At 39.1% G+C, this 12,282-nt stretch overlaps 1 protein-coding gene across 1 annotated transcript; it reads right to left on the reverse strand.

Annotated features, from left to right (window-relative positions):
- Positions 1-518: 518 nt before the first annotated feature.
- On the reverse strand, positions 519-9,135 carry IL19 (interleukin 19). Its single transcript, XM_056119184.1, has 6 exons — positions 8,992-9,135; positions 3,379-3,444; positions 2,383-2,535; positions 1,908-1,910; positions 1,412-1,483; positions 519-614 (listed from the first exon to the last, which is right to left on the reverse strand). The coding sequence occupies exons 1-6, from the start codon at positions 9,133-9,135 to the stop codon at positions 519-521; spliced, it is 534 nt and encodes a 177-aa protein (XP_055975159.1).
- Positions 9,136-12,282: the final 3,147 nt, after the last annotated feature.

The raw sequence follows: 12,282 nt of genomic DNA on the forward strand, positions 1-12,282 counted from the left end.
AAATTCTTACCCTCTCACACTCCCTACCCCAGTTCCTTAAATATTTTTCATATTTATTCGTTTCCACTTATAATTCCCCGAACAGCATTTCCTGAATAAGAAGACTCTTCTATTAATGTGTAAAAAGCAGAGTTTTATTCAGAAAACATAAGTCAGTACAATATGCACTACAGGATACTGCTCATCTCTCTCACAGACATGGGATAAATAACTTCACAATAAATTAGGGAGAAGCCCACCTTTCCCTCCACAAGACCTTTCAGCATACATAGTTCATAGCTGCCAGCCAGTAAGACTTACAGATTCAGGATCAAATCTGTTTAAACCTGTATTTTTACTTATAGTCTCTGTTCCAGAAATTACAAATCAGTAGAGGTTTCAACCCTCCCCTAAAAATAAAAGCCCTTGTTTGCATAAAAATTTGATCTTGCTTGGATCTCTCCCCTTCAAAGTTAAATACAAGAAAAGCTTTCAGGGACCCTCCCTCCCCAGGAATTGAGTAATTAGGCTTCTTGTTGTCAGGCAGTAGAAGTTTCTTGATGATGCCTGTGAATCCATGCTAGGAAGCCATCAAGTTCTCCAAGAGATTTAATGGCCGCTGATTGGACCTCCAGCTGAAACCAATGAAATCACATGAGAATTTCCATTTCTAGATGGTATAATAAATTTTCAAATCACTTTCTCCATGTTTCAGTCCTCAGAAGGGGACCATTAAACACATTTTCATTTAATGTACTCATTAAATAAGTTTGCAGACCCTTACATGGAGCGATAGCACAGCAGATATGGTGTTTGCCTTTGCACGAGGTCGACCCAGCCGACCTGGGTTCAATTCCTCCACCCCTCTCAAGAGAGCCCGTCAAGATAGCGAGATTATCTCACCTGCACCGCAAAGCCTGGCAAGCTACCCATGATGTATTCAATATGCCAAACACAGTAACAAGTCTCACAATGGAGACGTTACTGGGCCCACTCGAGCAAATCGACAAACAATGGGAGGACAGTGACAGTGACAGTGATCCTTATGTGAGAATGATAGTTCTTTTCTCACTACACTTTGCAGGTAACGTGCACAGACACAGAAAAACATTGTCTCTGCTCCTTGTTTCTTCCAGCTTACACTTCCCTAGGAATCTTTGCTTATCTTTAACAGTGTGTGTTCTCCCTCAAATCTAATACCTTTTAAACTGACATGTGAGAATATAAGAAAATGGTAGAATATGACAAAGAAAAGGATTTCAAGAAATTAACAAATAGATAAGATCCACACACTTCTTTGTAGACTTATAGAATTGGGGTGGCTAAGTAAATGCTTGCTGAGGTGAATGCATGAATTTGAGTGGAGATGAGAATGAAGGATTGATATTTTTGTCAGGTTTATACTTCCTGTCCCCTTTTCTTTAGTCCTTACCTGACTGTAATTGTTGTGAATGGTTCTGGTTGCATTGATGGCTTCTGGTCTGCAGTGACACAACCTCTGCTCCTGGTATGAAAAAGGCAGTACATATCAGAGGATCTTTCTACACTAGCTTGTGTTCAGTGTAACCTCCCCATATGCAGACTGATGTTTATTCTTCCTCACTAGTGAAAGTAAGGTGAGCAAACTCATATTGGAGTAGTAGAGGGAGGCAAGGCCTGTTTACAGAGTCATTCTTTATTTGACCATGGATTTTCCTTGTTTGGGTACGGCCTGCCAAACTGGAATGGTTAGGTAGAAGGTTCTAGATCTATCTATCATCACTATGTGAATGTAACGATGCTCAATACATATTAAGGTGCTTAATATATATTTATTGGGTTAACTAAGTGATCAGTTAAATGAACCCATTTAGTTCCACTGTCTTACTGTAGTTAAATAGTTTCTAATAATTTTATCGTGGAAAGCAGAGAGAGAGAGGTCAAATAACTTGCTACAAAGTCAAATAGAAAATAATTGGCAGGAATAGGGATAGAGCCCTAATCTAAGTTTCTGTGGGTTTGTTTTGTATTCATATCTAACATATGTTTTGATCACAACTAATGCATAAACTACACTAAGGAATTGCCTATACCTGCAAACCAACTATAGGTAACAAGTATAGAGATGTTAGAGAACCAGAAATGGAAAAAATAGAGAGATTCTTATGTTAATGTGGGATCCTTGACAAGTTTTTCCCATCACTTAAGATTTCCTTTGTAATTAGTGGTCACTACAGACATATTATTTATGAGGAAACCTGAGGTCTGGGGAGGTGTGAGCAGAAAGGAATACTGGGAAAAGATTCTCATTAATTCTCCTTTAACTTCAGAACTATGTTAAAAGGTGTACTGTGTTCAGCATGTCTTAGGAATACCCAGGGTCAGAAGAGAAAAGGATATTGAAATCCATACATAATTACTCACACATTGTAGCAAAGTCTTGTGCAAGTAAAGGAAAGAGTTTGCAATGCTGCTGATTTTTCTCAAGATTTCAGGGCTCAACTCTTGGTGATCCTTGAATACTCTATCCACATAAAATGCCAGGAGGTTCTTGGTCACGCAGCAGACATCTAAGGGCTACAGATACAAATTAGAGAAAGCTCCCAGAGACCCTCTTCTCTTGTCATCCTAGAAACAAATCAGCCTATTTGAGTAGAGACAGCAAGAAGAAAATAACTAAAAGTAATTTTTGAAATTATGAAGAACTCATGTTATCTGTCTCCTCGTACCAAACAAAAGTTACTTATGATAAAGGTGAATTTTTCTGTTTATCTCCTCTTTTCATGTTTTTCATTCATTCTCTTTCACTTGTTTTCAAACCCCTTATACCATAGGTCTGGTTACTTCACCGTTCCTTGACACACATTATACCATGCTCCCTAAATCCTTTCTCCATTTTATATGCCAATCCACATCCTACTTATCTTTTGGGTCACCACATAAATTTCTTAGTTTCCCCAGGAAACATTGTAGAGTCATCCTAGGCATAGACACCCTATCCCATTTCAGTTTCAGCGTGTGACATTCCCATTAAGTTCTCTATAGTTGATCCTCCCTTAAACCCTATCATGGATTCCAAAATCTGAGATATAGTTTTGCTCTGTTACAAGTGAGAACTCCAGGCCAGCATTTCTCATTTGAGGGTCCTCTTTGGGTCTCCAGGATGAAGGATGAAAATTATATAATGAAGGGGTCATTGGAAACCAGGGGTCAGCTGGTATAATGGGGGAGAGGAGAGACTGGGTTCACAGAAAGGAAACAAGTTTGGGAGTGGGTCATGGGTGGAAAGTGATTGAGCACCAATACCAATCTAGATGCAGTAATTTGAGGGAAAGAAGATAAGGCAGATCTCTTCCTCAGTCTAGAACCACTTCATTATTAAAAAAAACTGTACAAGAAAAAGTGGATACAGCCTGATACCTTAATGTTCTTCAGGATTTCTGATGTAGCCAAGATGGTAACATTCTGGAAGGTGTCCTTAGCTTGCTGTGAAAGAAACATAAAAATAGACACAAACAATAAGTGCTTCATTGTCCTCCTGAGACACAAAGGATAAAAAAAAAAGAATTTGCTCTTCAAGTTAAGATATAAGGTAGGAAACGTCACTCATTCAGTCCCATTTACTACCAACCATCGTTTTCCCCAGTCTGAGGACGAGGGAAAGGCTTTCTGCTCTGCCCTCAGGCCCCCACAGACTAGGGAAGCTGACACCACCTCTGATCTAATTCAGGTAAGGAAATTTTCAAAGTGCATGAACATTAATAATAGCCTCATGGTGCTTCATTTCTTTATGTCTTATGGGGAACATACATTGGATAGCCAAACGTTGGTCCCCTAATTAAACAATGACACATAAATGTAGCAGTGGTAATAAAGAATTAACTTACAGCTATAACAGTGGCAGGGTCAACAACACTGACAGCCCCCTGGAACCAGTGCATGAAGTTCTAAATAACTAATTAGTAATAACAAATTTAGTCAAAATAGCTTTCACAGGGAATAAAGAGAGAGCCAACAAACTAGGGTCCTCCATTAAGCTCCCCAGCAGTGGGGAGGGAAGCAGAAACAGTAAATTGAAAAGACTGACCCTCAATCTGCAGCAAACACAATGGGAAAGCAGCACAGAATCTCACCACACTTAGTATGTAAAGACAGTAAGTGAAGCCATGAAGACTTAACCAGTCCTAATGACAAGTACTACTAATGATCAGTCCTACTGCTCAGATAGCACTGTAGCACTGTCCTCCCGTTGTTCATCAATTTGCTCCAGAGGGCCCAATAACATCTCCATTATGAGACTTGTTGTTACTGTGTATGGCATATCAAATATGTCATGGGTAGCTCTCCAGGCTTTGCTGTGCGGGCAAGATACTCTTGGTAGCTTGCAGGGCTCTCCGAGAGGGACGGAGGAGGATTCGAACCCAGCTCTGCCGGTTCAGGCCGCACGCAAGGCAAGCACCCTACCACTGTGCTATCACTCCAGCCCAGATAAATAAACATCAAACATTGAGGATGTTCAATGAGTTCAAAGAGACAGTAGTACAGATAGCCAATAAAACACAAGAAAGTATGAGAAAACTAAAATCAGAAATGAGAGAACTAAATAATTTGATAGGTAAAATGGAAAACTCAGTGGAAGTCCTTAGCAGTAGGGTAATAGGAGCTGAGGACAAAATTAATTATCTACAAGATGAGATGCAGAAAAGATAGAAAATTTCAGAAGATAGTGGGGGGAAGGATCACAACAAAACTGAAATCCAACTGAAAGCTGAAATCTAACTTTCTGCTTCCTAGAAGGAAAATGTTTAGTCACAAAACACAAACTCAAAGTTAAAGGTGGGCAGAGATTATTTCAGGCAAACAACTCCCTCCTAAAAGACTGGAATGAACTTAACATAAGCAGACAACATAAACTTCAAGCTAAAAAAAATGTTGAGACAAGGTGGTCATTTCTTAATGATAAAGGGATATATACATAGGGAAGAACTCACACTCTTAAGTATTTACTCACATAATGAAGCACCAGCAAAATAGTTAAAAACAACTGTTAATAGAGACTTGAAGGAAGACTTAGATAGAAGCACAATTAGCAGTCGGAGACTTCAGCATTATTCTAGCACCTCTAGACAGATCAACCAGACTAAAACTCAACAAGGAAAGATTAGCTTTGAAGTAAGAAATGAAAGAGTGGCTTGGAAGATGTATGTAGAGCTCTTATCTCTAAAAGGTCAAATACATCCTTCTCTGATATACATGGAACATTCTCCAAGATAGACCACATGCTGTCCCACAAAGCTGCATCTATAAAGTTAAGAGGATAAAAATCATATCAAGTGCACTCACACTCCAACAGCTGCTGCCATGCCTAGGGCCAGATTCTACCGCATCATAACTGAGCTCCACAGAGTTATCATACTGCCAAAAATTTTAGGTATGCAGGGGGATTTAGACTGAAAACTACAGGCCTTGTCAGATTCAGCAGGGACAACCTCCCTATACTTCTAAAAGCCCTGACAGCCACACCCATGATCCACTGCTGCCACCACTAAACTATTGGCCCTGCTCCAGAGACTTATAATTAAATCTTGAGAGAGATCAATTTGCTACAAAAACTGTTTGATATATGGTCCCAACTGAGATCTCCTGGGTGATCTAAGGTTCCTGCCCTGCCATAGCCACAGCAGCCACAGTCACTCCAATGGCTACTTCTATGCATATGACTGAACTCCACCACATCACAACTGAGCTCCATGGAAATGCCAAACTGCTAAAAATTTCATATGCACTGGTTATTTTTGGCTGAAAACTCCAGGCCTTCTTGGAGTCAAGATGGGTGACCTCCCCCCACTTCCCCACACTTCTGAAGCTTGGGAAGCCATAGCCACATTCTACCATCACCACCATGTAAGCTCACTGATCAGTTAACATTCTGAATTTTCTGGAGCAACATCTCCAAATTCTACAATACTAACATCCCAGTAAGAGCGCACCAGATTAGATGGAATATAGAAATCAACTAAGCTCAAGCAAAAAAAAAAAAAAGAAGGAAAGAAGAAAGAAAGAAAGAAAGAAAGAAAGAAAGAAAGAAAGAAAGAAAGAAAGAAAGACACGGTGGGCTTGAGCGATAGCACAGTGGGTAGGGTGTTTGCCTTGCACACAGCTGACTCAGGTTTGATTCCCAGCATCCTATATGGTCCTTCAAGCACCGCCAGGTTTGACCTGTGCATCACTAGGTTTTACCCAAAAAGCAGAAAAAAGACAAAGAAAAGAAAAGAAAAGAAATCAACTAGGCTCAACTCACAAAAACATTAACACAGAAGGTTCAACTAGCAACAATAGCTTAGTGAAACTTCAGACATGAACTTAATGTTCCCATGGTGAGATACAACACTTTTCACAAATTTTCTTTTACTAAATTATTTTTATAATTCCATAAGCCATATAGTGGTAATAAGAAATATAAAATAATTTTCGGCCTTCTATAGGGGTAGGCTTGAGGGATGATTGGGAAAATGGAGACAATGTTGGAGGGAATATCAAAATGGTGGTGGGATTGTTGTTGGAATATTGAATGCCTATAGCAAATGTACCTTGAACAACTTTGCAAATCATGGTTTTTAAATAAAAGGGGGGCTAATAAATAATATCAACTATCTTCTCAGACCATAATTCTCTGACATGAAAGTTAATCACAGGCAGAAATGAAGGAAAAAACTGAAATACCTGGATAATATCTGCTAATCTTTTTCAGACTCTTCCAGCAAACATAAAAAACAGAAACCCTCCCAGTTTCTATGAATATAACATATCTTTTTATTAAAATCAGAGACATCACAAAAGAGGAAACTATAGACCTATATCCCTGGTGAACATAGATGCAAAGATCTTCAACAAAATACTAGCAAATTGATTCCACCAACGCACCAGAAAGATCATGCACCATGACAAAGTGGGATTCATGAGGAGATGCAGGGATGGTTTAGCATATGCAAATCAATTAACATAATATACCACATGGTTACAAGGAAAAATTAAAATCATGTTATCATATCAATAGGTGCAGAGAGAGCTTTTGACAACACCTAGTATTTATTCATGATAAAAGCTCTCAATAAAAAGGGAATTGAAGGAACTTTGCTCAACATAGTCCAAACCATTTACCCCAAGTCCACATAAAACTTTATACTCAATGGGGAAAAACTGAAAGTCTTTCCTCTAACACCACGCACAAGACAAAGAAGCCCACTGTCATCACTTCTACTCTATATAATATGGAAGTCTTTGCCATAATAATTAAGCAAGAAAGAGATATTAAGGGCATCCAGTTAGGAAAAGAAGACATCAAGCTCTCACTATTTGTGAGATGACATGATGGTATACTTAGATAAAACCCCAACAACTCTCTACCAAAAAAGCTCCAAGAAAAAGTAGTTTTGTAAAGTGGCAGACTACAAAATCAACTTGAAAGAATCTGTGATTTTTATATAAGCAAATAATGAAATAGAAGACAGAGAAATTTTTTTTAAATCCCATTCACTATTGTGCTTCAGAAAATCAAATAGGAATTAGCTTAATATATGAAATGAAAATCCTATATAAAGAAGATTACAAAACACTGCTAAAGGAAATAAAAGAGGACATGAGGAAATGGAAACATCTCCTGCTCTTGAAATGGGAAGATTAACATTGTCAAAATGACAATATTCCCGAAAGGATTCAATGCAATCCCTATAATGATACCCATGACATTTTTAAAAGACATTGATCAAACAATCCTGAAATCCATATCAAATTAAAAAATTACTCCATGCTAATAGACAGAGTAACCCTAGGGAAAAAAGATGGGAAGCATCACTTCCTGCAGCTTCATATTGGACTACAATGGAATGGTAATTAAAATAGTGGAATAAGGATAGACTCTTAAGATCAATGGAATAAAATTAAAAACTAGAGACTGAGTTTCAGATGTACACACAGTTAATCTTTGAAAAAAAAGAAAAAGTATAAAGTGGAATAAGGAAAGTCTCTTCAGCAAGTAGTGCTGGAAAAACTTGTCTGCAACATGCACAAAAGTCAAATCAAAATGGTTAAAAGACCTTGATATCAGACCTAAAACCATAAATTACACTGAGAAAACATAAACAGATCTCGGTTGGGAGTAGGGGCGCGGGGGCGGGGGGGGGGGGGACTCTAACTCATTGCAGAATGTCTCTTGGTCCAACCTTTTTGGAAAGCAATATGGATACTACTCAAAAAACTAAGTATTGAGCTTCCATATGACTCAGCACCAAAGACAATCCAGGAAAAAACACTTGCACCCCTATATTCATTGCAGGACTATTCACAGAAGCCAAAATCTGGAAACAACCCAAGAGAGGGCAGACACAGAAAAATCTTGGGATATAAAGAAATATAGTAAGTTAATAGCAATTGCCCAAAGGCAATAGAAACAAAGAATATTAGAACTGGTCTTCAGTAGCAAGTTTGCCACTAAAGGCGCTAAGATAAGCTCTGGGATTAATAGTGGAGGGAAGGTTTCACTCTGAAAGAAAAGGGGTTGCAGAAAGGTAGTAAAGTGATATGCGTGAAGTGCATATAAGTAGCAGGATTGTAAATCAAAGTGCTTAAAGGGAAACAGTGACTGCCACAGAGGGTTGGAGCCATAGCACAGTAGGTAGGGTGTTTGCCTTGCACGCGGTGAACCTGTGTTCAATTCCCAGCATCCCATATGGTCCCCCGAGCACTGCCAGGAGTAATTCCTGAGTGCAAAGCCAGGAGTAACCCCTGAACATCTCCAGGTGTGACCCAAAAAAGGGAAAAAAAAATGCGTGCCACAGAGGTAGAAGTGGGAGGGAAACTGGGTACACTGGCGGAGGAAAGTGACACTATCACTAGGCATTTGTGTTGTATACCTGAAAAGCAATCATTAATTACTTTGTAATTCATGGTGATTCAATAAAAAAATTAAAAATTTTAATTAAAATATATAAAGCAGGCAAACCCCCTTGCACTTCATTCTAAACCCATACTCACAATAGCCTTTTTGATTTCTTGAAAGCTCTCTTCTATATGATGCACATCCATGGAAATTAGACATCTCCTAAGACTTCGGGTATGCACTAAGCACAGGAAGGGTATTGCACCCAGAAGCCAGAAGGAAACACACTGCTTTTTCATGTCCTAGAGAAAGAGGTGGAGGTCAGTATCCAAGCGTGGAGAGTCATGAAGGAGATCCCTGATTGAGCTCCCTTTTGGATTTCACAGGAAAACTCTCAACTTTAGGATCTCTGTGGCATATGTCTTTTCTCGAGTCAAGTGACTGTGGTCCCTCTCCCCTCCATTCATTCCCTACTATGTACTCACATCCACTGCTGGAAAGCAAAGTAGTACTTTTACGAGTTCCAAGAAGTACATTTATGTGGGATAATGCTCTATTATTACTCAACAGTCAATGGGCTGACAAGAATTGTGTCTAATAAAATAAATAGAAAAACACACAGTAATATACCCTAGAAATTAAGCAAAATATCTGAAAATTATTTGTCTGAAAAAATAAAAGCCTATTTGGATTTTTATGTTTGACTCTAAAATAGACAACATTAAAAAAAGCATTCGTGTGTTTGCTTAAATATTTCAAGTCACCTATGAAAATTTCTCCTTCTGGAAAAGATAGGAAAGAGACATAAGGTATCTCTTAATAATTAGTCCCAGAGAAGAGAAAGAAGGCTGCATGCAGAGAGCAAGTCGAAGGCTTCTACTATGTAACCCATTGAGACAGGGGCTAGTAGAGATAAGTTTACAGCTAGTCTCCAGCAGGGATAGCCCCTAACATACTTACTATATCTCCTAATTAACGCTTCCTGATCTTTCTCTCTAACTCTATTCAATGATGCCATTAAGAAATGTGCACACACCATTATTCATTACTGCATTTAGTACAATTGCTAAGATACGGAATCAACCTAGGTTTCCAATGACACTAACTCCTGTGCATTGCCGGGTGTGACTCAAAAAGCTAAAAAAAATAAAATCCTTGCATCACCTGTTCATTTCATGCCAAGTCTCTAATATTTAGTGGAGGAGAAAGATACCCCCTTGACTTGGTCATTCCAGACATCGTGGCATACTTAAATAATAGTGTCAGTTGACATTTATCATACACTCACAGGTTCTTAACACTATTCCAAGCATTCTACATAAATTTGTTTTCTAATGCTCACATTCACCCTGTGAGATAGGCTCTGTTTCTATCTCCATTTTACTAAAGAGTACACCAAGACAAAGAGAACTTAGGTTACCTTCTCAGGGATTGGCTAGCAAGAGACTGGACATAAAGACAGTCAGGCTGGTCATTGACAGCTCTCTCCTCACTCTACATCCTTTTCTTTTTTCATCTTTACTGGTGATGTCAGCAAATCCCCTCATGTCAGATAAGCAGAACCCATGCATTTACAAGAGTTAATGCTGCAAATCTTTTTTTTTTCTTCAAAAGATTTTGTTAGTCATCTCGAACAATCCCACAACCATCGTTGACTTGTTCTGAAGGAAAAACTAAAAGGTTTTTTGAAACCAGATTCTTTTTTCCTGCCCGCTTTTTCTTCCTTCTCTACTACTCTCCATCTCTTATTGAAAATAAGATACTAAAAGTTCGTCCTCTATAAGGAGTATGCCTTCCCACTCTTCGGGTAACCCAGCAGCTGGGACTCCATGGTGGTGTCTGGTCAACTCTCTGTAGCTGTGAAGACTAAGAGTTAGGATGGTAATGAATAAGAGCCTCTGATGAAGGCCAACGTGAGCTCACCTCTCACTGGATGCTCCTGGATGCTCTTGTGTCAGATGCTCTTTCTCAGCACCCATAGCCACTTGGAAAGGGCTGGTCACTTTTATGCAGGTGTATAGGAGGAAGTGCTGTCAAGGGTGGGGTTCGCCTTTGGGAGACTGTTTTTCCCCTTTTTCTTTAGCATCTCATTTCCTTAATTGTTTTTCTTTTCTTTCTTATTTGAGATACAGCTGATTAATCATTAAGAAATACACGTTTCTTCTGGGTCTTGACATGCAGATTCTAGGAAAAATAAAGTCCCCTTCATGCAAATAAGAAGTTCTTGTAATTCTGTGTCCATACAGAAAAATCCAAGTTAGGTCAGTTTCCTGAGAGCTGTGGCATGTTACCAACTTTATGCTCCAGGCAAACTTGAGGAAAGTACTCTCCTGGTAGTTGTGCCCCATCAGCAACAAGCCCCAGGAGACTCTTTCCACTTATGCCCCAGGCTCCAGCACCATTCATCTGCCAACATCTCATACATCCGTTGAGCATCTACCACGTGCCAGACACCAAATGTTTTTGATGCCTTATTTCAACTTAGTGGGGAGCATTTTCCCTCAATAGTTTAAGATTTAATGGACAATATTACTTTCTTTTTTAATTTTTTTATTTTAATGAGATACATTTAGAGACTTACAGACTTTCATGATCACATTTCAGTCAAACAATGTTCAAGTACCCACCCTTCCAACAGCGCCCATTCTCTACCCCCAATGTTCCCAGTATCCCTTCCCCCACCCCCACCCCTTCCCACCTCCTGCCTCTGGGGCAGGCACAATCCCTCTTACTCTCTCTGTCCTTTTGGGTGTTATGGTTTGCAGTACAGGTAACAAGCAGCCATCATATTTGGTCCATAGTCTACTTTCAACGTGCGTCTACTATCCTGAGTGATCCCTCCAACCATCATTTATTTAGTGCTCCTCTCTCCATCCTAGCTACCTTTTCCCCTAGCACATGAGATCAGCTATCAAGCCATGGGACAATTCTCCCGACCCTTATTTTAACTGTCCTTAGGTGTTAGTCTCCTATTATGTTACTTTATATTCCACAAGTGAGTGCAGTCCTTTTATGTTTGTCCCTCTCTTTCTGACTCATTTCACTTAGCATGATACTCTCCATGGTGATCTACTTATATGCAAATTTCATGACTTCATTTTTTTTCTAACAGCTGCATAGTATTCCATTGTGTAGATATACCAAAGTTTCTTTAACCAGTCATCTGTTCTCAGGTACTTTTTTTTTTTTAGATTCTAGCTATTGTAAATAGTGCTGAAATAAACATACAAGTACATATATCATTTCTACTGTACTTTTTTTACATCTCTGGGATATATTCCCAGAAGAGAATTCCCAGACCCAATAATTCTGGGTCAAATGGGAGCTCGATTTCTAGTTTTTGAAAAAATATTGCTTTCTTTTCCCTTTGTGTATGTGTGTGTATGCACCAAGACCTCATACTTGCAAAGTATTCTGCCTCCTACTTACAAATGTGTTCTGCCACT

The sequence above is a fragment of the Sorex fumeus genome, unplaced genomic scaffold (assembly GCF_029834395.1).
Source record: "Sorex fumeus unplaced genomic scaffold, SorFum_2.1 ptg000039l, whole genome shotgun sequence".
Taxonomy (NCBI): Eukaryota; Metazoa; Chordata; class Mammalia; order Eulipotyphla; family Soricidae; genus Sorex; species Sorex fumeus.

Bases quoted from the DNA above. Each gene is read 5' to 3' on its own strand.
- IL19 (XM_056119184.1), bottom strand. From the start codon at position 9,135: ATGAAAAAGCAGTGTGTTTCCTTCTGGCTTCTGGGTGCAATACCCTTC. The intron at 3,445-8,991 runs GTGAGTATGGGT...TTTCTTTCACAG, and splicing joins AAGAAATCAAAAAGGCTATT to CAAGCTAAGGACACCTTCCA. The intron at 2,536-3,378 runs GTATCAGGCTGT...TTGTATCTGTAG, and splicing joins AAATCCTGAAGAACATTAAG to CCCTTAGATGTCTGCTGCGT.